At 48.0% G+C, this 27,256-nt stretch overlaps 1 protein-coding gene across 2 annotated transcripts in view; it reads left to right on the top strand.

Annotated features, from left to right (window-relative positions):
- Positions 1-27,256, top strand: part of OSBPL10 (oxysterol binding protein like 10) — a 227,931-nt gene that overhangs the window by 188,310 nt on the left and 12,365 nt on the right. For both annotated transcript variants that reach the window (XM_080673447.1, XM_080673446.1), the window contains 2 exons: positions 19,390-19,539; positions 26,010-26,487. In XM_080673447.1, the coding sequence (XP_080529573.1) occupies positions 19,390-19,539; positions 26,010-26,487 (628 nt within the window). The remainder of the gene's footprint in view (positions 1-19,389; positions 19,540-26,009; positions 26,488-27,256) is intronic.

Here is a 27,256-nt window from a genome sequence, read left to right as displayed (position 1 = left end):
GCTGAGAGGCAAATGAATCAGTCTGTAGTGAGTTTCTTTCTGGGCCAACAGTTCTTTTGAGTCCCAATTTCAATGTCAAACAGTTCCTTGTGTGTACATGTCAGCAATGATATTTCAGTTCTGGATGGTGGACAAATGGTGGTAATGCAGGTCCGACCCTCTCTGGTTTGGTCCTGGGCAACCTGCAGCAACGCACAGCTGCTGACTGCTAGTATGGCAAGGCGTAGTCAGTGTCTTCCATCTCTGGACTGTTTCTCTTCTGTCTTCATGGCTGGAGCAGTTCTGTCAATTCCTCTCTGTTGCAGGAATCCACATGGTCTTGGAGTTGTTTTCTGAAAATATACAAACATGTTCTACACCAAAAGTTAATAAAGGAATCCTTTCTATAAATTTGACTTGGGATCCTTTTTCATTTTTTGCCCAAACGATTTTCTTTTGGCCTGTTTTGACACCATGTACGTTTTTCATGGATGTCTTGCTGTTAGCATTTCAAATGAAAGTTAATTTTCTAAAGTAAAAATTTTCTAGATGTAATTTACTTACAGGATATTTTTCCTTACGTGATATTCTTCTACTATCCCCCCTTTTTTGATTTAAATATTAGGAGGCTTTTGGAAATTTTATAATGTAGTCTTGATAGCATTTACATTTTAATTTTTTGCACTAAAATATGTCTGCTTTAGATTCATTACATGTTACGCAATTTTACCATGAGATGAACTACCAATAAAAATTTTAGTTACCACTTTAGGAACAGCTTTTTGTCCAGTACCATTAATTTTTCTAGAATATTCGCTTATTTCAATTAGCCAATTTAAATTAGTCTGAGAACTTAACTACTATTTTACTGTCAAATTTAATACTCTAACAACAATCTTATTTTACCCTGTAAATATTAGTGGAAAGGATTATTTGCCTTCTGGAGTAGGCCCTGAGCATTCCTGGTGCTAGGCTGGATTTAGATATCAAAAACCCACTTCCCCACACCATGGGTACAAGACAACTCAAGTCTTGTTGCAGTGAGAGGGCAGCTGCTGTCGGCCAAGTCTCTGTCTGTTGCCTGGGTCCCGATTGAAGCTGGGCATGGGAAGCGAAGCAGCCATGGGGGCATATATATATATTGTTTAAAAATTTTTATAGCAATGGAATCACACTATAGATAATGTATTTAGAACGTGGCTTTTTAATTTTTAAGTGTGTCGTAGATATCTTTCCATGTCAGTTTTTAGAGATCATTTGCATTCCTTTTAATAGTTACAAAGCATTCAACTCTATGAATGTCTGATAATTCATGGAGTCATATACCTTAACTTATTTAACCAGTAATTTATTTTACCAGGTTTTCCAGTTTTTCTTTTAGAAATGGTACTCTACACAGTTACGCAAATATATTTTACACAGTGGAATTTTGAAAAAAAGAACCGAAAATGAGACAAATGGAATGCAGTTGACAAGTGTGGAAATTTAAAATTTTGCTAAGCATAGCCAAATTGCCTCCAAGATTGAGTCAAATTTATACTCCCACAGCCATGTGTGAGGGCTGCTATTCCCATTAGGAATGGCTACCACATTCCTATTTTCTCTCCAGCTTTTTTTAAAGAAGAAAAATGGCATCTCATTTTAATTTATATTTTTAAAATTGTGAATGAAGTTCAGAATATGTTTCACATATTTATTGCCACTGTATTTCTCTTGTTTTTAATGTCATGTTTATAGCCTTTGCACATTTTCCAATTCACTTGGACTTTCAAAATTACTGTTTTATAAGAATTTTTTTATATTAAGCCAATTAGTTCGTCATGATGTGGGGCACTGTTTTGTCCATTTCTTGGCTGCACTTTCAGAGGTAAGAAGTAGTAATGGACAATAATTATAGTTATAGTTACCACTGCAAAATCTTTCCCCTTGAAGGATCTTTTTCATTTAAATAGGATTGAGTGTCAGATTCCACTTACTGGTACATCCTTTCATCAAAATGTAGCATTAGTTTCAAATGAGGTTCCAGGATTTCGTCTGTTGCTGTCTAGGAACACCCCGTGGGGCGAGCCACCCCGTGTTGCTCTGTGTTTGTACAAAGCTGGCTGTTCCGTAGGGCGGCACAGCGGCTATGGGAATGTACACGAGCTGAATGGTACCTGCTTACCCTCCCTGGAAACATCATCTCACAAGAATCAAACAGTCCTCTCATTCCGAGCGTTGGCTTTGTGGGGCTCTTGTTCCCCTGCCCTCACCCTCTCCCTCATCTTAGTTCTTGCTCTGAAGCAGATGGGTAGGGACTCGCTCTATGGCGGTTCTGGCCTGGTCCCTTGGTCTCCATCCAGGGTGTGATGTTGTTGGTTTTTAAGGCAGTTTTAATGCAGTTTTTAGATATTAAAAAAAAATTAAAAAAACTACCCGAAACAAAAACCAATACTTTTATTTCTCAAAAATGAAGCACTTAATGTCAAAAGTTAAATGTCAGAAGTGTTTTTTTTTTTTTTGGTTTTTTTTTTTTAGTTCTAAAGACACTAGATTATGAATGGCATAATAAAGTATGCAGTTAAATATTAATTTCAGATCTGGTATTACATCGCATGGGTTATTTATAAACCCATGAGGGCTTCATGGTCTGTTTTGTGGGATGAAGACTTACTGTCCAAGAGTAGAGCATTTGTAAAAATGCTCATGCAAGTGACAGAAAACTGAGCTTCGAGAGTCATCACAGGGCTATGTTATGCTAGAAAATGGGAATTCTATGCACCAGAGTGATCTAAAAAAAGAAAAACAGGAACTCTGTGTTTAGAAGAGGGTAGTTCCTATCTGAGTCTATTTACACCTTCACGTCTACTCTCTTCTTTATATATATATATAAATTTCAGAGAGGAAGGCAGAGGGACAGAGAGATAGAAACATCAATGATGAGAGAGAATCATTGATGATTGGCTGCCTCCCGCACACCCCCTACTGGGGACTAAACCCACTACCCGGGCATGTGCCCTCGACTGGAATCGAACCCAGGACCCTTCAGTCTGCAGGCTGACGCTCTATCCACGGAGCCAGACCGGCTAGGGCTACTCGCTTCTTTTTATGCTTAATCAAATAACCCCACTGTCCTGATCACTAATCGTGCTCACCGCCTGGTGCTCACATTACCCTAGCATGGTTAGAGCTGCCTCGCCGATTTCCCCTTGAAGTTTCACTGAATGAAGCATTTCAGAGCGGGAGAAGCACGGCATGGTAATGTGGCAGTTTTTAAAGCAGAAGACAGAATAAGCCTTGTTCGGATTTTATGGCAGTTGGGATAATATGAAAAAAATATGAATTGCTGCAATTACCCTCTCAGAATACTGAGCATCAATTCACATTTTAATAAAGTACAGGGAAACCTTCCTTTAATAGCCTCTGTCACAGTGGCTCGAAAAAAATGGACAGAATGCAAATTAAAAAGCAGAGAAATGCTTATTATTGGAGCCAAGAACTATTGAGTTGGATTTGGAGATTGTAGCTTTAATAGAACCTTATTGGGGCTTCGTCATCATACAATGAAGAGCTGTGGTGGTTTAGTTTGGGGTTGATTTCTTTTTTCCCCCTGATAAATACTAGGTCCCGTTTTCTCCCAGATGCTTTTTCCTCAGTTTGTCAAAAATTGTTCAAGCTTCGGGTTGTTTCTGCAATTCTTAGCTCTTTTAAAATATAGATATATTTTTTTGTTGATTTCAGAAAGGAAGGGAGAAGGAGATAAAAACATCAATGATGAGAGAGAATCATTGATCGGCTGCCTCCTGCACACCCCACACTGGGGATTGAGCCCACAACCCGGGCATGTGCCCTGACTGGGAACCGAACCGTGATGTCCTGGTTCATAGGTCAACGCTCAACCACTGAGCCACACCGGCCGGGCTGAAATTCCTAGCTCTCCAACTACTGTGGTGTCTAAATCATTGCAACGTTTGAAAGTCAGGAGACGATAACCCGGAAACCCACCTCTTGATGCGAAATGGCCCAGATCTGCCTGACTTGGGTCATTCAGAAGCTGGAGTGCACTGAATGTGTATTGCCAGGGGTCTGGCACACAGGAAGCCCGCGGTGAATGTGTTCTGTGTGGCCTGGAGAGACCATGGTCTGCAGGAGAGTTTTAAATGCACTTTGCTTTTTTTCATTATTCATGATGCAATCCCCCTTTGCCTGCAAAGAACAGCAAATGCCTCTTGCTTCTAATGACTTGTAAATCACAAGTATTCTGTGGTTTGCAACGCCCCTGGTTATTGCCTTTGTGTTATCATACCCTCCCAACATTTCCACTGCAGAGAGTCCGCTGGGAATTGCCAAGCGAGAGACATAAATGATTAAAATGGACAGATAAAATTCAGAGTCAGAATTAAATGACCGGTGCGGCCACTGATGAAAATACAATCCCCCTCTTCCACTCAGAGTTTATAGCTTTCCAATTCTGCTTTAGGACCATCAAATGGAATTTCCAGAATCTGGTCTAATGTTGAGAAGTACAGTTTTCTTTTTTTTGTTGTTTGTCCTCACCCAAGGGTATTTATTTTTTTCCATTGATTTTCAGAGAGAGTGAAAGGGAGGGGGAGAGGAGAGAGAGAGAGAGAGACATTGAAGTGGGAGAGCACATTGATTGGTTGCCTCCCACATATGCCCCGATTGAGCTGCAACTGAGGTACATGCCCTTGACTAGAATCAAACCTGAGACCCTTCAGTCCACAGGCTGACGCTCTATTAACCACTGAGCAAAACTGGCTAGGGCAAGAATACAGTTTTCTTATTCAACTTGTGATGACTACACACGTTTTGGAGAAAAGTCCATTTGTCCATGTTTGGCTCTCCCTAGTATCTTAAGGCAGGGCCATGGCCACCCCTGGCACTCAGGATTGGCTTTGGGGACTCAGAGGCAGCCAGGTCACACATCCCCTGCTACTGTCTTTCCGGGGTGCCAGGCCTCTTCCACCTGCTGCTTTTCTCTGCTCTTCCTAGACACCCCCATAGCCTGGGATCATTGGAGCAGTATTTCTCTAATGCCAGCAGCCATCAGAATCACCTGGAGGGCTTGGTGAAAAAACAGCAGCACAGACGCTGCAGGGAGTTGTTCGGTGGTACAGAGTTTGTTTTGCAAGGTGAAAAAGCTCTAGAAATCGGTTGCACAACAATGTGAATATAGTTCACACTGCTGAACTGCACACTTAAAAATAGTTGAGCCCTAGCTGATTTGGCTCAGCGGATAGAGCGTCAGCCTGCGGACTAAAGGGTCCCAGGTTCGATTCCAGTCAAGGCCACGTGCCCGGGTTGCGGGTTCGATCCCCCGTAGGGGGCCTGGAGGAGGTAGTCAGTCAATGATTCTCTCTCATCATTGATGTTTCTCTCTCTCCCTCTCCCTTCCTCTCTGAAATCAATAAAATATATATATTTAAAAAAATAGTTGAGATGGTGACAAATTTTAACTGGATCTAAAGGGATACATTTGTCACAACTCATGGGACTGTGCACTCAGGTCTGTGCTGCACACCATGTAGAAACTGTGCTTCCGTTAGAAAAGAAAAGCCCCCCCAGACAAGCATACACAGGTCTGGGGCCCTTGACTGTGCGTTTCTGTCAAGTCCCCTACCTGCGGCTGCAGGTCTGCAACCTCCCGTGCAGCCGGCCTGACTCAGAGCTGCTGTGCATTCCCACGTCGCTTTGCATCTTTCTTCCTGTCCCTCCCTCAGCGTTGAAGCCCGTGACTGCGCATCATTCGTGGGGAAAAGCAAGGCAGTCCAGCAATTAGCGGCATCAAGTGTAGAGTCTGAAATTAGCCCTAATATGGTGCCATCCATTTGAGCTCCATTGTGTTTACTTTTTGAATAAAGGCATTTGCCATCTGCAGAATCAGAAGAAATCCGTCACCCAGCACAAAGCATAAATCAATAATAAATTTAAACCCTGGATATAGAAAGCCAGAATTCTATTCTTGGCGTGCATCAGTGGTTACAATGGAAGCAAATCATAGCTAGTAGAATCAGGTTTTCAGGCACAGAGACATTTCATTACTATTGGATACCCCACGTACGTGATTCCTTCATCATTTGTTTCTGGGGTGAAGAGGCCTGTAAAATTATCCTTTGGTGCTTCATTAGGAATTTCAGATTTTCAAAGCGATCTGTTCTCACCGAGCTTTATGTTACCAAGAAGTTAGGGAAAGAGGCACAGCAGTAACCTTCGAGGGACCCACAAAACTTACATGTGAAGTTTGGGAGAAGGAAGGGATTGCTCCTGCCCTAACATGCATTATGGCACTGGTGCCGTTTTTGCAAAGAAGTAACAAATGTTGGAAGGCGGACCAATGAATTGGGAGGACATTAAAGATGTAGAGTGGTACCGTCCAATGGAACTTGCTGCGGTGATAAAAGTGTTTTCTTTGTACTCTGACCAGCAGGGTAGCCACTAGCCACATGTGTGTGCTTAAAGTTCCACTGAGGAACTGAATTTTAAACTTGATTTCATCTTAATAGCTCCATGTGGCCAGGGGCTACTGCACTGGGCAGTACACATCTGGGGGGCGGGGGGAGGCATGCGTGTGCTGTAGTCCGTGGAGGCTGGACGAGGCTAGGTGAGGGGCAGGAGGGAAAGTGAGAGAGTGGTCAGGTGGAAGAAAGCCATAAATGTTGGGCTGAGTGAGTGGCTCGTTTCTCTGGGAACTGGGACAGCATTGAAGACGTTTGAGCAGAGACGGTCAGTGGTGTGACACAGGAGTCCAGAATAGAAAGACAATCCACAAAATGTTAGGATTGCACAATGCCCTGCCAATGGCCTGGAGTGTGATAGTGGAGGCGAGGAGGGGCCAGGATGTGTGGACCAGGTGGAGGTCTGGATGTTAGGGTGCTGGGGAGGTGTGTCGGCCAACCTGCAGGACTGGAGCCTGGATGACTAAAAGGATGTGGGCAAAACAGAAGTCGGGGTGCTAGTGGGACCCTCGTAAAGTGTGGGTCTGAGAGGAGGGGAAGGGAGGGGGTGTGGTAAGAGCTTATCCCCCGGCTGAACGCTGCCTTCCCCTGTGAGTCTTCCTGGCTGTATTCCATCGCCCATGGTGGCCTAAGAGAAACCCACCTGCAGATATTTTTTGGCTGGTTTTGCTGCGGGCTCCCCCTGCCACTTTTAGTACTTGCTTTTTGCTCTGATCCGCCTGCCACCAACTTTTACTATTTCCCCTTTGCTTCTGGTGCCCTGTCATAGCTCACTGTTTGGTCTCACAAAGGGGAACCCAAACCAAACCACTGTCTGCAGGGCAAGGCCGCAGCTTCCAGGGGGGCCGAGGCCATGTCCTCCGCCGTCCGTGTTCCTGACTGGGTCTCACAGAGCCCGGCGTGTGTATTTGCTGAATCAAGGAAAAGGGGGGTCATGGAACATGTCGCCGCCCCCTCCCCAGTGCCTGTCGGTCTCCCTCACACTGGACCATTGCGTAGGAATCCTCCGGATTGGTCCTCGGTGCCCCATCGCCCCTGCCCATGATCATGCCATTGCTTCATCCCCGTGGGGCCTCGGTTACGTTCTTCAGCCCAGAAGAAAACATCAGTGGTTTTCATTTCCAAAGGGGAAAGCCAAGTGATTACTTCATTTTCTCACTCAACGAATACACCGGTGTCAGGGACTCTTTTTGTTGGGGGACACAACAGTGAACAAAAAACAGTCTTGGTTCTTGAGAACTGACACTCGACAACGGTGAGCTATGGTAAATGGGTCTACAATAGATACCATGGAGAGTGATCCGTGCCAAGAGAAGTAGAACTGTGAGGCGCGAACAGTGACAGAGGGAGGTGGTGATGGTCCGGAAGCGGCCCTGGTCAGGGACAGGGAAGTAAAGGTGTGAGTGAAGTGAGTGGGTGAGCCGTGCACACATCTGGAAGAAGAAGAGTGCTGACAGCAGGTACAAAGCCCCGGAGGTAGTCATGAAGGAACCAGAGGTGGCTGGTGGCGGGTGAGTGGAGAAGGGAAGGGGTGTGATGGAAGGAAGATGAGAGATGTCACGGGGCAGGATCACATAGGGCCGCACAGACCACCGGGAGGACTTGGAAAGGTATTCGGAATGAAGTGGGGAGGGTTTTGAGCAGGGGTCCTCAAACTTTTCAAACGGGGCCAGTTCACTGTCCCTCAGACCGTTGGAGGGCCGGACTATAGTTAAAACAAAAAACAAAACTATGAACAAATTCCTATGCGCACTGTGGGCCCGGGACGAGTCGGCTGCTAAGCAGGACAGGCAGCGGCACCTGGCGGGCCGGATAAATGTCCTCGGCGGGCCTCACGTGGCCCGCGGGCCGTAGTTTGAGGATGCCTGGTTTTGAGCATAGAAGTTGCCTAAGCTGCTTTATGATTTCAGGTGCTTTCTGGCTGCCGTGAGGAGACATATAGTAGAGGAGGGGCCACGTGAGACTAATTGGGAGGTCGTTGCCATCTGAGTTGAGTGATGACAGTGCCTTGTGCCTGCCAGGGTGGCGGAGGTGGTGAGAAGCGGTCAGATCTGGGTATAATGTGCAGGATTTGCCGATGGATGTGTTGTGCGGTTGAGCATGAGCAAGAGAGTGGAGTCGGGGCTGGTGCCAAGGTTTTTGGCTGAGTGACTGGAAAAATGAAGTTGTCCTTTACTGAAATGGGGGCCAGGATGTGTGGACCAGGTGGAGGTCTGGATGCAAGGGTGCTGGGGAGGTGTGTCGGCCAACCTGCAGGATAACATCCTGGGGAGGATAACCTTTTGGAGGTGTGCATCGAAAGGTCTGGTTTGGACATTATTAGGTAAGTTAATTTTATATTGCTGTTGGTAACAAACGATCATAGGTTTGAAACAACAGTTCTGCTGGCCAGATGTCCGATACCGGTCTCGCTGGGCTAAAGCCGAGGCGTTGGCAGGGCCGTGTTCTTTTCTGGCGGCTCTCCAGGAGAACTTGCTTCCGGGCCACTTCTGGATTCTAGAGGCTTCCCGCTTTCTCTGGCTTGTGGCCCCTTCCTCCATCTTCACAGCCAGCAATGTTGCATTTCTCTGACCATACTTTCGTTACATCGTTTTCCACTGCCAGGAAAGAGTCTCCGCTCCTTTTAGGGGTGCACGTGATTAAATCGGCTCCATCTGGGTAACCCAGGAGACTCTCCCACCTCAAGGCCCTGAGCTGAATTACATCTGTAAAGACTCTCGTGTCTGCAAAGTACCACATTCGCAGGTTCCAGGGACTAGGACATCCCGTTCCTCGATCCGCCACAGAGGGCTCAGGGGGAGATGATGAGTAGGCGGCCGGAGACACAAAGCCGGAGTTCAAGAGAGAAGTCTGACCTTGAGCTATAAATTTAGAAGTCATAAATCAGAGTATAAGTGGTTTAAAGCCCTGGCTTCGGATGGGCTCCCCAAGGGAATGCATCTCGTCATAAAGTCAAACCACATACCGTCCGGCCTCCGCCAGACTTCCCTGATCGTCCCATTACTCCTTCTGTCGAGATGCCCCCCCTTCTCCGGCTGCCCTAAGTGCTGCTCTGTGGGGAGACCCCGCCCAGAGTCTGTCTCTGTGCAGGCCTCTTGGGTCACCCAGACCACGACCTCCCTTCTGTCCTTGTTGGACGTTGCATCATGTGTCCTTTTAGTTTGTATTTTAATTTTTAAATACCAGCTTTTTTGACATGTAATTCACATGCCATAGAATTAACCCATTTAAAGTGTACCGTTCCATGAATTTTAGCATATTCACGGATATGTGCCACCACGGCCATTTTAGACTACTTTCATCACCTCCCAAAGGAACCCCATACCTGTAGCTACCACCCCCTATTCCACCCACCCTCCCAGCCCCTGCCAGCCACCACCTCCCTTCTGTCCCTGTAGATTTGCCTGTTGGGGGTGTCTCATATAAGTGGAATCATATCCATGTGGTCTTTTCTGACTGGCTGTCCTTTTAACTTTAAATCTGGATTTTGTCTTCGCACACTCCAGTTTTCACCATTTTTTTTTAATCAGTCATTCCTCAATTTTTATTTATTAATTTTTTTATTGAGCACCCATTAGAAAAGACCAGCAATTGTATCGGGATTCTAGAAAATCCAAATTAGGCAGGATTCCTGTCACCAAGGAGTTCTGATTCGGGTAAGCTGACAAGCCCGGGGCCACCCCTGTCCCCAGCATTCTTTCTTCCGGACCCTGGGGGTGACTTCTAAGTCCAGTCTCCCCAGGGCCCCAGGTAGCCAGCTCAGATCACCAGTGTTCTCTCCCAAAGGGACCTGAGGTTCCTGCTCCTGTTGGGAAGCAGCCGTGCGGGCGCATCAGTGCAGTTCGATAGGTGCCAGGCGGGGCGTGCACAGAGTGTTTAGGATTCTGTGTGAGGATGGAGGTGCCTTCCCTGCCCACTGTCTCGAATGATGAGTTGGGACTCACCGGTTCCACCTGGGGCTGAGAGAAAGAAAGATCAGGCACTCAAGTCAAGGTTGAATGCAGAGACCCTGTCTCAAACATCCTTATATTCTCTTTTTTAATGTATTTTTGTTGATAGAGAGAAAGGGAGATCGAGAGGGAGAGAGAGATAGAAACAGCAATGCTGAGAGAATCATTGACCGGCTGCTTCCTGTATGCCCCGACTGGGGATCGAGCCCTCAACCCGGGCATGTGCCCTTGACTGGAATCGAGGGACCTTTCAGTCCACAGGCTGATGCTCTATCCACTGAGCCAAACCATCTAGGCCCGTGGTCGGCAAACTGCGGCTTGCGAGCCACATGCGGTTCTTTGGCCCCTTGAGTGTGGCTCTTCCACAAAATACCACGGCCTGGGCGAGTCTATTTTGAAGAAGTGGCGTTAGAAGAAGTCCAAGTTTAAAAAATTCAGCTCTCAAAAGAAATTGCAATCGTTGTACTGTTGATATTTGGCTCTGTTGAGTTTGCTGACCACTGATCTAGGCTATCCATATATTCTAACACTGAATGTGGTGCTTTGCTAATTGGGGGCATCCGAGGCGGCTGGGGCGATGGGAACTCTCTCAGACCTGGGGCCTGCTATCCAGTCAGAGCACCCTGAGTCTTAACCCTTTGCTTCTCCTCTTACCAGCGGCCAGGAAGGCTAGCATGGGTCTCAAATGAGTTCCTTCCCTACCTTTCCCGGGCCTTCTAGGGGACGTGGCCTCGTGGGTGGCAGGCCCCCTGCTCCTGTCACTCCAGACCATAGCTGGTCTTCCGGGGCCGGTTGATGGCCTGTCTCTCTGATCACTGTCCTTGCTGCTTGTGTTTGTCTCTTGTGGTTCCTGGATCTGCTGTGCACTTGGCTGAGACTTTTTAAAATTTTATTGATTTTTTTTTTTACAGAGAGGAAGGGAGAGGGATAGAGAGTTAGAAACATCGATGAGAGAGAAACATCAATCAGCTGCCTCCTGCACATTTCCTACTGGGTATGTGCCCGCAACCAAGGTACATGCCCTTGACCGGAATCGAACCTGGGACCCTTCAGTCCGCAGGCCGACGCTCTATCCACTGAGCTAAACTGGTTAGGGCTAGGCTGAGACTCTTTTTGACATTTCTGTGAATTCCCTCCTGGTGCAGCTCCAGATCCAGGACCTGCAGGTCAGGGCCATGGCCTATGGGGGGCCCTGGACCTTTTGGAGGCCCGGAGCCCTGAGTGTCCTCACTGCTGGGGGGCCTGGGAAAGGAGCGTGGGCTGCATCATACAGCTTCCAGAGGGGTGCTGCCGGAAGGAGGGGGCCGGGGGAGGTGGCAGGCGTGTTAGCAGTGGCTTCTAGGTCCACAAGCCCACAGGTGCCGCCACGTACCCAGTGCGAAAGCCACAGGCAGAGCAGTGGCATTTGCTAGGCATTTCCTCTGAGCTGTGGGTGGTTCCGCCTCCTTTTCACCGGCAGGGCCCCTGGGCCTGATGGGCGGAAGGCAGTGCTTGCAGGATTTACACTCAGGGCCGCCTCTGCACCAGAGCTCGGAGCTCTCCATGCTTCGATGCCTCCCAGGGTGCTGGGATTGTGTGCTGCTGTTTCTGTGGCCTCTTTCTTTTCTTTCTCGTGGCTTTGATCCCCGTGCTTTCCAAGCTTCCCGCGAGTTTGGAAATGTGACCCATGCTGCCCGTGTGCGACACCCAGAATGCGGGCTGTGGCGACCCTGCCCCTCAGCCCCGCCCAGCTTCGCTCTCGGGAAGTCCCGCCCAGCCCTGGCCAGGCCGGTAACTCGGTGCTGGATGTGGTTTGCCAGTGCTGGACTTCGATGCCAAAGGGACTTGGCTGTGTGGCTTGTGGCCTCTCGGTTCCTGCATGTGGGTGGCCAGGACTCTGCTGCTGCTGCTGCTGCTGCTGCTGCTTGCTTGTACTTTTTTGTCCTTTCTTTAGATTGTCTTTGTTCCTTCCCAGTTCCTCTCTTTGTTGCTTTCATTTGGTTTCCAAGCAGATAATGTGGAAATGAGAAAAGGACTGATGCTGCCGCCTCCTCTGAATGCTCCCCTGGAATGTTCTGAGAGGAGCCCTGACGGGTGGAATTATTCCTGACCGTCTCGGTTGATGCTGTCCTTCTGCCTTCCAGGGCGTGCTTTACTGAAACTTAACCCTCTCTGCAGGTCGGCCCCTTTGCTCAGGAGGAGCCTCTGTCCTTCCAGTCTATGAGAGCCAAGTGTGGCAAGTGTGTGTGTATGTGTGGTTAGAGCAAGACAGCAGCGCCGCCCCTGGGAGGCAGCCGAAGGATTGTGATGTCAGTGGCCACCAACTCACATCTCCAAAATGGCAGCTGGGACCATGCTGTGTGGGCATGCTTGTGCTCGAACCTCTTAAGGATAAGAGACAACGTCTCCGTCAGGTCCCCTCGCCCCCCACAGCGGCCTCATTGTACCTACCTCCAAATGGCAAGATGAAGTCCCCTAAATAGGGTGGTGGCCTTCAGCGCACAGTTGGCCACCGGCTTTGGATGTGGCTCCACACAGAACATAAGGATGTTTGAGACAGAAGATATTACACGTGGAGAGCCTTCGGCGGCTGCCCTGCATCAGGGCCAAGGCGCATCCGCTGGACTAGACACACCATCCGAAGACGTGTGTCCGACCACAAGCTCGTTGGTATGATTTCTGACCAGAAGAGAGCATCATCCAGTCAACTGAGGGGCCCTCCGCCCGGCACGGATGGCCTCCTCTGGGGGAATTAGAAGCAGGCGCAAAAGAGACTGTTCCGGAGGAGACATCCCCTGTGCTAAGCGTGGGAAGGACAATAGGTCATCAGGAGCAGCCACTCTTCCATCCCTATCACAAAACGTTATATCTGCGTGTGTCCTCAGGGGAAATAGTTTTCCCCAGCATGTGAGAGAGAGGGCCCTGCACTTGATAGTCATGCGATAACCATTTCTTCCTGGGGGATGAGGGGCAAAAATGCCAAGTGGAATTCGCCGGACTGCGGCCCATCTCTGTGCACCCCAGGCTGGGCGGATGTCATTGACTTGTATACAAAGCTGGATTGGGTCTTCGAGTGCAGCTACGCCAGTATTCATGACCTTGGGCTGTGAGAGGGGTTTCTTAGGATGTAAAATATTACTAATGTGAAGATATACTATGAGGGTCAAGGAATGATTGTGATACTTTGGTTAAATATGCTGTGAATATTGAAATGAAAAAGAAAATGACTAGAGGGAAAAGGGACTAAATCCCTGGTTTTATGGATTCCATAGATGTCGTCAACGACAGTAACACCATTATTGTTAGAACCCCCAAAAATTGGTTCAGTAGTTGGTCCCTGGGCACCTGTACCTCTTAGACCAGAGGTGGGGAACATCTGGCCTGTGGCCTGTATAAGGCCCATGAAATCATTTGGTCTGGCCCTGCCAAGGCATTAGGGTTGAGTTCCTTAAATGTCTGACCAAATATAGCAGGCTAATTTTTAAGTTAATAATTTTGTATGGCCCAGGAATGATGTTATAAATATCCAAATGGCCTTTGGCAGAAAAAAGGTTCCCCATCCCTGTCTGAGAAACTCAGATCCCTTGCTTCTCTTCCAATAGTCACTGTGTTTCTTTATTCTTCTCCTTGGTCTTTCACTTACTTATCCTTCCCATCTCTCTGGCCCCCTAACCCATATCCGTGTTTCAACTTCACATTTCTCTTTTTCTAGAACCTTTCATTTTCTGGCAAACCAACTTCTATTGATTCTTATCCCCTAGGGAACAGAAGCGGACTTGCCCTGGTGGCCATTCCTGCATGTGATTGCATGTTCTGTGTAGTTGTGGGATGAGAAGTTACATAGGAGGACACACATTCCCTGGTTACTCCTTTGCCTGGGCTGCTGTATGCCGTGACGTTTCTCTCATTTGAGGACATCGAGGATGGTGTTTTGGGTCTTCTCCACCACCGCCCACCTTTCTGTGGTCCTCAGAATACTAGATTTCCTTCCTGACATGGCTGGGTTTCCCCATTTTCCCATAAAGACACTATCTGCACAATGTTTGCTTTTTGTCCTTCAGTAGCAAGGCTCTTTGGTGTGACTTGGTTCGCCCCATGCCTCCGTGCCAAGGTAGCAGTGTGCGGGGAGAGATGCCAGGCTTTAAAATGATGGAGCTGCAGTGTGCTCGCTGCCGGAGGAGAATTGGATGTTCTTGCTCTCGCTGGCTGTATTTCCTGTCCTGGCTCAGGTGGACTTTCAGGATAGTGACAGATCACTTGAATTCAATGAGTTTTGTTTTTCTGATGAAGCTTATTGACTTGGGCAGAAGACCACACTGTTGGAGCCCACTTAATCCGTATAGACCCCCTGGCACCTGCATGTCTGTGATGTAACGGCTCTGGCACGGACTTGCTCCCTGTTCAACAGGAAAAGGGCTTCTTCAAAGATTGGTTATGCCACCACACAGGCCTCTCCCCAAATGGTTCAAATCTGAGGATTCAGCCCTTGGAGTGAAGACCCTAGGTTAATAGGCATTTATAAATCAAGAGGACGTTAGTAGGTCAAACTGCTTATACGTTATTGGCTCCACTTCTCTGAATGCCAGGTTTTAGTTAAGAAAGAAGCGAAGGTCATTGTGGAGAAAGAGGAATGGGTTGGATGTGCACTGTCTGTCTGAGAAAAGGAAAATAGGAGTGAGGCTCGGGAAAGGGGAGTAGATTTGAGGAGTGGGGAATAGCGGGGGGGAGTTGGAGTGAGGCCTGCGGTAAGGAAATGAATGGACTCTGAAAATAAATGTCTGTTTCCTGGTTTTTCCTGGAACTGACCCAGACTGTAGTTAAATTACATATGTGTGTTGAATAAAACAGATTGGAATGCCAGTCTTGCTTGGAATTTACATTTGTATTGAAAAAATCAGATTTTTGTTAGAGATGAGAGCAGTGTGTCCCCTACACTGGTGTCCCCCTGGAGAAGACTGTTGTTGAACACAAGTCACACTTTTGCTTCTGGTTTGGGCCTCACCATAGTCTCGTGGGTGTGCTGCCCCCTACTGGATGAGAAGTGGAGGTGTGGTTAAGGGCAGGGGTGCATCTGCAGATGCTGAGACTGTCTGATTGGATCGCTTAAGAGTGTCTCCCTCTTACATGATCTCAGACCCTTTGGTTCTCGAGAGGCCCTGAGGTCAGCCCAGGGCCAGACACTCTTCTAAGTATCCAAGATCAGCAGAGATCCCTTGTCTCCAGAAAAATGCCCAGACATACCATTTTTATATAAAACATCAAGGGCTGTGATAGATACCTTAAGGAGTGTCCGTAGGGCCCAGATTCAGAACCCTTGTTCTGGGGCACAGGTCACGCTAAGCTACCAAGGAGTGGTCCCCAAACCCCAGCCTGCCACGTGGCCTTCTGCTCCTCATCAGATTTCTTGTCCTTACCCACGTTTGCTAATAGGCATGATGAGTCGCTTGATTTTTGTAGCCCCAAGTTGTTCACATGGTAGAAATACTGAGTCATAATTTTTGTTTTTATTAATAACCTCATTATTCCAAAGCCTGCTTCTCTTTCAAACACATTTTAATTCCATTTTATCTTCAAGTTTGGGTACATTTTTATGGCTGAGCTGGCTCATTTACAAAGATCTCTGGGGGATGGAGTATTTAAAAATTCTTCTTAAGTCTTATGAACTTTCTCAGCATCATAAAACCACTTCTCATTTTCAGTTTCTTCTGAGATGGAGAAACACTGTTCTGCCACCTTGGACCACCTCGAGGCAGTTGTCATCACTCTACAAGCAGAAATCCATAGGGACCATAGGGTGTGGTCATGCGGGGGCCCCGGACAGAAGCAGAGCTCTGGGAGAGGGAGGGTGAGAACGTGGATGGGCACATGGGCCTGATTATGGAGAACAGACTGAGGGCCAGTGCCCGTTAGCGCTGTTTTGACTTTTACATCAGAGTAGCAGAATCAGCAAACGTTGACCCCAAAAGGGAAGAAGGCTTTCTGTTTTTAAAACTCCTTCCAAGCCTGGCTCTAAACTGTCCATTTCTTTTATTATTATTATTATTATTATTATTATTATTATTACTAATTTCAGAGAGAAGAAGGGAAAGGGAGAGAGCGATAGAAACATCAATAATGAGAGAGAATCATTGGTCAGCTGCCTCCTGCATGCCCCCTACTGGGGACCGAGCCCGCAACCCAGGCATGTGCCTTGACTGGGAATTGAACTGTGACCTCCTGGTTCATAGGCTGACAGTCAACCACTGAGCCACTTGGGCTGGGCCAAACCCTCCATTTCTTGCAGTGCTTGCTATCAGGTGCTTTGTGGGTGTTGACGTATTTACGTTGCCAATGGACACCTTTTGAACTGAGGCCCACAGTTCTGTCCACGCAATGCCTTCAATTTGGACCCAAAACAGAGGGTGGTCTCACATTCCTGCAAAGGACTGAGTTCCAGGGAAGGTGGAATTGTGGGTATCATCTAAGACAGCAGTCGCCAACCTTTCGGACCTCACGGACCACCGGTTGGCGACCACTATCTAAGATGTTCACTAACAATGTGGTGAATGAAGCAGCTTTTTTTTTTTTTTTTTTTTTAAGTCCCTAATTGTTTACTTGAGGTTGGGCAGGAGAATTTTTTGCAAACCATCCTGTAAGAGAAAGGGCAAGCTCTCAGAAGCTGTGGGAGACAGAACCATTGCTGGATCCTTGTTTCAGCTTAGGGCACTGCGTGCTAAGGATCTGAGCCAAGGAGGCAGATGTGTGTCGGGTTCCCCTCGGCCTTTCTTCCCTTGGCAGGACTTCAGGGCCCCAGGAGCTCTGGCCTCGAGGCACCTGGAGTGAGCCAGTTTCTGGGGCCCGTGTACCAGCCCTCATTCTCTCTCCTGGAGCCAGTGTCTCTGAGCGTCATTATCAGACACAGAGGAAACGCGATGTTGTGTGTGATAGTAAGGGGTGGAGAGGCTCGTGTGCACATTCATGCACGTTCTCAGTATCACATGGGGGATGAGCTGGGTTTAATTTTCAAGTCAGGCAGACAGCAGGAGGAGGTGGTGGTCCCAGGTGGTCTGTAAGCATGTAGCACTGAGTGGGGCATTGAGTGGGCAGGATGGCGAGTTCTCTGTGTACCAGCTTGTGGGCAAATGGGAAATCACATTTTCAGAAGAAAGGATCATTCTTTAATTCAGAAAGCTTATGGCTGCCTCACTTGAGCTATTGATTTATTTAGCTTGCAATCAGTACTTTGTGAGAACGACTCATTTCAAGCAGGAATAATTGCTCTCAAAATGGAGCTACCTTTGTTGTCGAGATGTTTAAGGACTTTGCCCGCCACCCCCACCCCCTTGGGTGCATGACGGTGCCTTGATTTGGTTTTGATTGTTTGTTTTCCTCTCAAAGCAAGATGCCCGGGCATCTCCATTGCCTCCCCCAGCTGCCCTGGGTTGAGGGGGAGTCTGTTGATACAAATTACCGCCTACCAGGTCACCACAAAGAAGTAGCAACTGCCTCGCTGGCATTGCTCAGTGGTTGAGCGTCGACCTATGAACCAGGAGATCACAGTTTGATTCCAGGTCAGGGCACATGCCCGGGTTGCGGGCTCATCCCCTGTGTGTGGGGCGAGCAGGAGGTAGCCAATCGATGATTCTTTCATCATTGATGTTTCTCTATCTCCCTCTCCCTTCCCCTCTGAAATCAGTCACTTGCCGATGATGTCACACATTGCGATAAGGCCAGAGAACCAGGCACGCGATGGAGGAAACCCAACTCTGGCTGGGAAAAGCCCCCTGGGCATCACTGAGGGGGCCCCACTTTCGGCCCAAAAGTGGGGTTACTCAGGGAAGGCTTGGAAAATGGCTATTTAATTTCAAATTTTAAAAATGCCTACCCGGGGCAGGGGGAGTACCGTGTTTCCTCTGGAGTGCTCGCAAGGAAGGGCCGGCACGTGTCTTTTTGGCCAGACAATTACAACCACCTCGATCACTGAGATCACCGCTGTGGATTGGAAGTGCCTTTAAATAAAAGGAGATGGTTCTGTCCAGTGTGGTTTATAAATCGTTCGTTTTTGCATGGACATTGGGGCAAGTCTGTATGCTTTTATATGTAATGCCTTTGAGCCCTGCATTGCTGTGTGCTGACTTCACTGTGTCTGACCAGTCATCAGGAACGGTTGTATAATGTTGTATGCAGTGTTTTTGTTTACATGTAAACAAGTACCATAAGAACATAGGTAAGTGTGCAGTGGTTACTTTTTTCAACAGAATTCTGCAGACAGCTTGACATGGTCGCCAGAGTGCTTGGTTCTTGGGTCTTGAAAACTTTGTGCGCAGTCATTCCCTCTTGCACATTTTGTTTATTAACTTGCCTGTTGTTGTTTTTATTTTTATGTCCTTGGAAAAATGGAAACGAGCAATTGAATTAATAAACTTGCACGAGGAAAGCAGGGTCTGGTGGCCAGTATGTATCTTAGCATTCTTATAAGGCCTCAGAATTGGTCTTGACCTTTTCATTTTTGCCTCCGTCCCTAGATGAATGCCAACTCACTTTTCACACTTGCTATTGTGATATTAATTGATGTAAAACAGCTGAGGGTAAATTTTCTCATAAAATAAGGTAATTTCAGCCCATCCCTGGGGTATCAGACCTTTACCTTAAACACAGAAAAAATTATATTAGATATAAAGTGTCCTGGGTTGTGCAAGTTAATAGGAGAATATTGTTTGGGCGTGGCCAAGGTTAAGGGGGCTCATTCCTGAATGTCACAGTTTCTTAAAGGGCAGGGAGCTTTCTTGTCAGGGGACGTCCTTAGGCCAGAAGGCTCACTCATAGGAGGTGATGGGGAGATCAGAGGGCATGTGCAGTAGCTAAGGATGGCCTTCACCCCAAAAAGGGTCATCCTCCACTCTATGGCCAATAGGACTGGCTTATAGAGAGACTCTTCCTGGGTCAGAACCGGCTCCCTCCGTCATTGCCAAGCGTATGGGTTCGCGTGCTGTGCTGTTCACTTCCCCTGGACCCGCTGGTGACTTTTATTGATGATCTCTTTGTAGCCGAACTCAGACCCTGAATTGGTTTTGTCCGAAGATGAAAAAAGTGACACTGAAGATAAGGAAGAGGCAGAACTGGGCGTCATGGAGGATCAGCGCAGTGTAATTCTCCATCTCATCTCGCAGCTCAAACTTGGAATGGATCTGACCAAGGTAGGTCGGCGTGTCCCCACTGGGTTCGTGGCCAGTTGTTTGGGTGCCGTCTCTACCTCTCAGTCTTCCCGGCTCCTCATCTTTTCCTTGTGGGGAGGCCGGGAAAGCCGAGGGAACAAGCTCAGAGTGGCAGCCAAGTCTGGCTATTTCGGGAATAACTGCAAAGGAGATTCATGCTTATCCTCAGAGCGTGCGCCTTGCATTTGCTTTCTTGCGGGAGCTGCGACTCGACAGGGCAGGGGAGCGTCAGAAAAGGCATAGGAGATGCTAAGGGAACTTCAGGAGAGGAGATTTTCATTTCCTGCTGTGTCCTAGAGGAGGTTAACGACGGCCTATGGAGATGGATACAACACAGTGGCCACAGGGAGAAACCAGGAGGAAGGAAAACAGTGGAGCCAGAGCAAGGCCATTGTGCACACCGAGGCATGACCGGCTGCTGCTGTCACTCGCTTTCACAGCTGGTCCCCAGAAGGCAACCTTCTTGGTGATCCAATCCCATTGTCCACGTGCAGAGAAACAAACCCGCTGGTCGGTACAGGTGCAGCTAACTCTTCCTGGCAGTGAGTTACCTGCCCTCTATTTTGTCAGGTTGGGTTTTTGTGTGCATTTCCCCTGTTTCCTTAAAGGATTACTCAGATCCATCTCGGAGGGTGGTCTTGGCCTCTCTTCGTGTGCTTATTTGCACTGGGTAGGTTTGCCAGGGTGAGGACAGGGTACTGTATTATGTAGGGAATTCTCAGGGTTATTAAGTTAACAGATGTTTCTTTGGAGAAAATTGCACCCGCTCTGGGCCTTCCTTGGCAGAGGCCCATGGTTCCCCCTGATGGGGGGAAGGGACCGTCCCTCTTTCTGGGGGACTTTGACTTTCTTGGTGGGCGATGGATTATTTCAAAGTTTTTAGGGCCCTGCCTGAAGATTGGTTATTTACTTCTAGATTGATGCAGCTGTAAATGTAATTAATCGTTCTCTGAGTCCCGAGTGTAGATCTTCTCTCTCTTTTTTTTTTCCCTTTCCCCAAAGTAGTTCATTGTCTTAATTATGTTAATGGGAGAAAAGGCAGCCCTAATTGATGGCTCCATAAATCTGCAGCACTGATTCTAGCCATTTGGACGCCATCATCTGTACAGCTGGGCCATCACTCACCTCTCCGTTGGAGGCAGACAGCCCAATTAGTATTCACCAATTCCTGGCTCAATCTCCGGTGTCCCCCGCCCAAGAAACAGATGATTAAGTGACTTATTTGCGAAGGCAGATCATATGAGAGAGAGAAATCTGCTTAAATGAAAAGTGTGATATCTTGCCCAGCACGTTCAAGGTGCTGGTTTAGAAAGGCACCTGTCTGGTGTTCTGCACACACACCATCAGGACATACCAAGAAGAGATGAAAGGGGAAACAGTCATCCCACTCCCAGCCCACCCACTCCATCTCCCCAGGTATTCGCTTTTCCCGTCTCAGACAAAGCCTCAGCGCCATTGTCAAGAGCAGAAACATAGCTAGTGGGTTGGGCTTGGCGTAGGCTGCGTGGTCATACTCCCTGAGTCTGTAATTTCGGGAGGGTTGTCTTGAAAAATGGATACGTTCTCAGGTATTGCAGTAGAGCCTTTTTTTCTTTTTCCTCCAGTTTTTTTATTGTACATTTTCTAATCTGCAGTAGAGTTGCAAGAATAGTACAGTGATCTTCCATGGATCACCTTTATTGGCCAGTTAACATTTTGCTACTTGGTATTTATTTCTTCTCCCTTCTTTCCTCTCTCCTTCTCCACTGCCTCTTTCCATTTCCCTCTCTCCCCCTTCTGTGTATATCTGAGTATGTGTATTTTTGATGAACCATTTCGGAGTGTGTTGTAATGAGTATCCTCAAACAATAGGACATTCCTCTTACACTTGACATTTTGTCACACTTGGGAAATTTAACATTGCTGCCAAACTATTTCATCTATGGCCCATCATAAGAGTTCCCCAGATTGTCCCAATCCTCTTTATAGCTTTAATAAGAGCAAAAAGAGCATTGTGGGTGCTGTGATGGAGATGAGTGTGGGGCTCAGTGAATATATGAAGGAGGAGGTTGTTGGTTTAGTCTTGGCAGCAGGAGCTGTTGGGAAAAGCTTCAAAGAGGTTACTCTTGAGCTGAATAGCTGTGTCATTTAGACAAGGCAGGAGAGAGGGCAGAACAGGGAAATGTGTGGATGTGAGTGTTGGGGAAGAGGAGCTTGTAAGGGAGGGCTGGGGGCCAAAAGTGACGGGTCAGGCCATGTGAGGCAAGAAGGAGGTGGGGGCTAGATTCAACCTTACCTCTTGTAGCGATGTTAGACAGAAGACTCTGGCTGTGTTGTGGAGAGAAGTAAGGGTGGGCATGACAGAAAGTGAAGGCCAGTTAGGAAGCTACAGCTGTACTTTTCCAGAGGGCTCGCTTTGCCATGCCTTTTCTTTCTATTTAAAGAAATTTATTTTTCAACTACATTCAATATTTTGTATTAGCTTCAGGTATACAGTCACACACTTTACAAAGTGTTCCCCCTGATATTTCCAGTACCCATGATTCCATACATAGTTATTACAATATTGTTGACTGTATTCCCTATGCCTATTGTTGACTGTATACCCCCTAACTATTTTGTAACTACCAATCTGTACTTCTTAATCCTTTCACCTTTTTCACCCAGTCTCCCACCCCCCGCCTCCCCTCTGGCAAACATGAGTCTGTTCTCTGTATCTATGAGTCTGTTTCAACTTTGTTTGTTCATTTATTCTGTTCTTTAGATTCCACATATAATTGATATTATCAGTAATTGCCTTTCTCTAACTTATTTCACTTAGCATAATACCCTCCAAGTCATTCCATGCTATTGCGAATGGTAAGATGTTGTTCTTTCTTATGGCCAAGTAATAACCCAATATATATACATGTACATGTACATGTACATTTACATGTACATATACATATACATACACATATACATACACATATACATACACATATACATACACATATACATATACATATACATATACATATAGCTAGAGGTCTGGTGCATGAAAATTCATGCACTGGAGGGGGGTCCCTTAGCCCGGCCTGCCCCCTCTCACAGTCCAGGAACCCTCAGGGGCGGTAGGCGACCCAGCGATCAGGGGAAGGCGACACCCCATCATACCTCTGCTGCTGCCACTGCCAGCAGCGCAAGCCTTGGCCGGCCCTGGTTACCTGAGCCTCGGGCGGCCGGACAGCTGCCATCTGAGGCTTGCCTATGCCTTGAGCTGGCCCTGGATGGTTGGGAGGCTGAGGGGACTGGGGGACTCTGGAGGTAGGTGCACGGCAAGGCCGGGCCCCCAGGTGGGCACGGCCTTGCTGCGCGCCTGCCGCCCTGGCAGGGCTGAAGGGACTGGGTGCCGCCATCTTGTGGCTGTGGGCGCTGCCATCTTTGAGGGTGGGGCAGTCAATTAGCATATTCCCTCCTTATTGGCTGTGGGCACCACCATCTTTGAGGGCGGAGCAGTCAATTAGCATATTCCCTCCTTATTGGCTGTGGGCACCACCATCTTTGAGGGCGGAGCAGTCAATTAGCATATTCCCTCCTTATTGGCTGTGGGTGCCGCCATCTTTGCAACGGCCTGAGGGTCAATTAGCATATTCCCACTTTATTAGATAGGATATATACCACAGCTTTTTTATCTGCTCATTTATTGATGGGTGCTTGGCTTGCTTCCATATCTTGACTATTATAAGTAATACTTCTATGAGCGTAGGACTGCATATATTCTTTCCAATTAGTGTTTTGGGTCTCTTCGGATATATTTCCAGAAGTGGAATCGCTGGGTCATAAGGCAGTTCCATTTTTAATTATGTGAAGACCCTTCCTACTGTCTTCAAGGTGGCCATGCACGAGTCAAGATGGTGGAACCACCTTCACTTGGAGTTCCGTGTGTCAGGGCTGACCACTCACTGTAATCTTGCCCGCTCCCTCCCTGGCTTGCCTCCTGATCAGAGGGTCCCCTGGGCCCCGGAAGGGAGAGAGTAGGACATGGAATGATTTGGGGATAGTCTGATGATGCGGACATTTGTGACTTTTCTTTCTAATTGATTTAGCCTCATTGAGGGGTTTTCCCAGGTTACTTAAGGCCAGAGTCCCTAACCTGCGTAGCCTGTCTGGAGGAATTCTTGGGGAGAACTTGAGTGGCCCTGGGGGGCAGGAGAAGAAGAGATGGTGAGTATGTGGGGTTATTATGCCTCTCTGCTTTAAAAAAATTTTTTTTAATTGATTTCAGAGAGGAAGGGAGAGGGGGAGAGAGATAGAAACATCAACGATGAGAAATAATCATTGATTGGCTGCCTCCTGCACGCCACACTGGGGATCCAAGCCTGCAACCCGGGCATGTGCCCTGACCAGGAATCAAACCATGACCTCCTGGTTCATAGGTTAATGCTCACCCACTGAGCCATGCCATCCGGGCTTGTCTTTCTTCTTTATTCTGCCATCAGCCACCTGTTGGGGGAGGCCCCGGGGAGAACAGCCAGCCGCCTGGAAGAGCAGACGCGGAGAGCATGGCGATGGTGCTGAACGATGGCCTGTCCCACAGGAAGGCCCAGGCAGCAGTAACAGTGGCATCTAAAGGCCATTCTGAGCCAGGATGTACTTTCCCGGCTCAGATCCTTGAGATTCTCAATTTTGTCAAGTGTGGCAGAAAGGAAGTTAGGAAATCTCCTTTCATTTGATGGTTGTATTTTAAAGAATGTTTCTTCTTCCAGTACATTATAAAAGCAAAGCAGAAAGATACTCAGAAAAAATATAAAAAAATCATTCAGTTCTATCATCAAGACAGATAGGTTAGCATTCAGGGTCTTTTTATGTTTCTTAGATGGTGTTACATGTTCAGTTTTACATCTGGTTGCTTTTTTGCTTAACACAGGTACATTTTCCTCTGTCAGAGATTTTAAATGAAAGATAGAATATTAAAAACGATACCAACCTCATCTCTGCAGTGGGCCGGGCTTCCTCTGGTTTCCTCTGATATCTCAGTGCTTTGCTAACCTCATGCCTGCCTGTCTGTCTGTTTCCCTCAGGACATCTGTCTTCCATTGTATCTAGATGCTTGGCAAGGAGGGGTCTTAGCGAGCTGAAGTGGAGGCAGGGCTACAGACCTGTAAGCCACGGTATTCACGATCAGGGATGTGCCCCCTGGCAAACGTTCTCACGGGAGTTAGGGACTGTGGGAAGGAAGGACAGGCCTGGTTGTGTAAGGAGGGAACGTACACCAGCTGCCTGATTTTGGTCAACTTGCTTGAACTCGTGTGGCTCCTCTGCCCTCATTCGGAGGGTGTCACGGAGGAGCCAAGAGGTCAAGGCCAGGCTTCCAGCTTCAAAATCCTGCGATTCCACACGAGGCGGAGGAATGTGAGCTGCTCCAGGCCAAAAAGAGCTGTGTCATGCGGCTGCGAGGGAGGAACGTCGATACCCAGTAACTTAGTCATTTCGACATCACTGTCGAGCGGTGAGAAACAGGCTCTCTCCTTTGCATATCAGCAGGAGTCATGCGTTACCTGCTCTCCAGCCCAGTTTCGGAACACCCTTCATTTACTTTAAGTGACCTAATGGTTGGGTTACAGGCACTTGGGTTATATGGCACCTGAGTGACCACTTGGATCCACTTGGTGTCAACGAGGAGTTTCTTTGTCCCATGCCTGTCGGAGCTGCTCAGATTTCTACTTATCTACAGCAATGGGCAATAACCAACCTGGACACCCCTGTGCTGGCCTGTTGGCCAGAAGACTCTCTATGAAGTGCCAGCCTAGTTGTTGGTAACTTACGCTCATTTCTTCTGGCCCTAACGGTCCCTCTTCTTCGTGGCAGCTCTGTGGGTATTTGCCTGGTATTGGCCCTGCCTCCTAGAGCCCCCGGCCAGGGGCTGGCCACCTCCTACTCTGCCCGCGTCTCGTTGGGGTTTACGGGCTCCTCTACTAACAGAGATCCCCAAATGGACACTCTCACTAATGGTGGGTCCTGGTCTACCCGACCCCCGTTGACCACCAGCAAACCCCAATGTCCATGTTTGTGGGAACACACTGAGCATCCTCCTGGCTGTGCCTGATTGAGGAAGAACATGAGAAAGCCCTTCCAAGCTGTTTTCTTCACACTAAGTAATGAGTGAAAGGGGGCCGTGTGGTCAGAGTGACGGCAGTGGAGAGACTCGGGCCATTGTTTCAGCCCAGAGGAGCCGAGAAGGAAAATCACTCAGATCATCAAAGCTAGGTTCATCAAAGCTAGGTCGGCGTTGGTCCGCCGCTGCAGCTACTTCCAGTTTCTTCCGTATTATTTCTCCTGACTCGTCATTTGTGTACAAATCGAAAGACACTGGCCCCTGGCTTGAGCCCCTGTGAATTTGCTTGATGGGTGGCAGCCTTCATGTTTTTCCTTTCCGCTCTTCCACATCATCGCAGGGAATCCTGTCCGACTGTGTCTCCTTCCTAATGCAGGTGGTGCTCCCCACATTTATTCTGGAGAAGCGATCTTTGCTGGAGATGTATGCGGACTTCATGGCGCACCCGGACCTGCTGCTGGCCGTCACTGCGGGAGCCACGCCGGAGGAGAGAGTCATCTGCTTTGTGGAGTATTATCTCACCGCCTTCCACGAGGGCCGCAAGGGGGCCTTGGCCAAGAAGCCTTACAACCCCATCATCGGTGAGACGTTTCACTGCTCCTGGGAGGTTCCCAGGGACAGGGTCAAGCCAAAGAGGACTGCCCCCCACTCTCCTCCCAGCCGCGAACACCTGATTGCCGATGACCCTGCGGAAAGCTACAAGCTACGGTTTGTGGCCGAGCAGGTATCCCATCACCCACCCATCTCCTGCTTCTACTGTGAGTGCAAGGAGAAGAGACTGTGTATCAACACTCACGTATGGACCAAAAGCAAGTTCATGGGCATGTCCGTGGGGGTCTCAATGATAGGAGAAGGTAAGCCATGTCCCATGTTGGATGCAGTTTTGACTCTTCCACAGTGATATTTGCATATCTGATAGATGATTCTGTTTGTGGAGTTCCTTGTTTTTATTTTGTTTTGGAATTGGGGGTGAGTGAGTTGGTGGGTGAGTGTGTGGGTGGGAAAGAGGGAAGGGTTTTGTTATTTTGGGACCAGATCCTGGTCATTTCCCAATGGGGCCAAGGTGGTGGACTAGACGGGATGTAGCTATTTGCCTAACCGGCTGCCCCCCCCTGCATCTTCACATGCTGTCTGCATGTGTGTAGCCTTACATAGGCTTTATTTTCAGCTTTGCATGAATATTAGAGTTGGCTCCAAACCCGTGAAACACATTTGTATTCATTCTCACTGGTGTTCTGGCTCACAGGCAATGAGGATGATAATGCTGCTAGTACCTATTCATAATCTGCTCATAAAAATTCCCGGGGCAAACCTCTGGACTCAGAGCTGCGGGTTCTGAAGCAAGCCCGCAGTGTAATCACACCCCTCCTGGGCAGAGTTTCTCGTTTAGCAAATAGCTGTGAAGGAAGTCGATGCATTGTTTGAAGAAACCTATAATAATCCTTGTGAAACTCAAGCCTCTGTGTTAGCAGCTCTTTACCTTCTTTTGAGTCACAAATCCTTTTGGGATTCAAGGATGTAGACGCACTTCCCAGAAAAAAAAACCTCAGAACAAAAACCCGAACTCAAAACTTGGCTTTCAGTTCAGAGCATATATGGCTCCTTGAAAGCCCTTCCGAAACC

Source organism: Plecotus auritus, assembly GCF_963455305.1.
Source record: "Plecotus auritus genome assembly, chromosome: 6".
NCBI classification, from domain to species: Eukaryota; Metazoa; Chordata; class Mammalia; order Chiroptera; family Vespertilionidae; genus Plecotus; species Plecotus auritus.
Note: the sequence above shows the minus strand (reverse complement) of the source record. Positions and strands in the feature narration are given on the sequence as shown.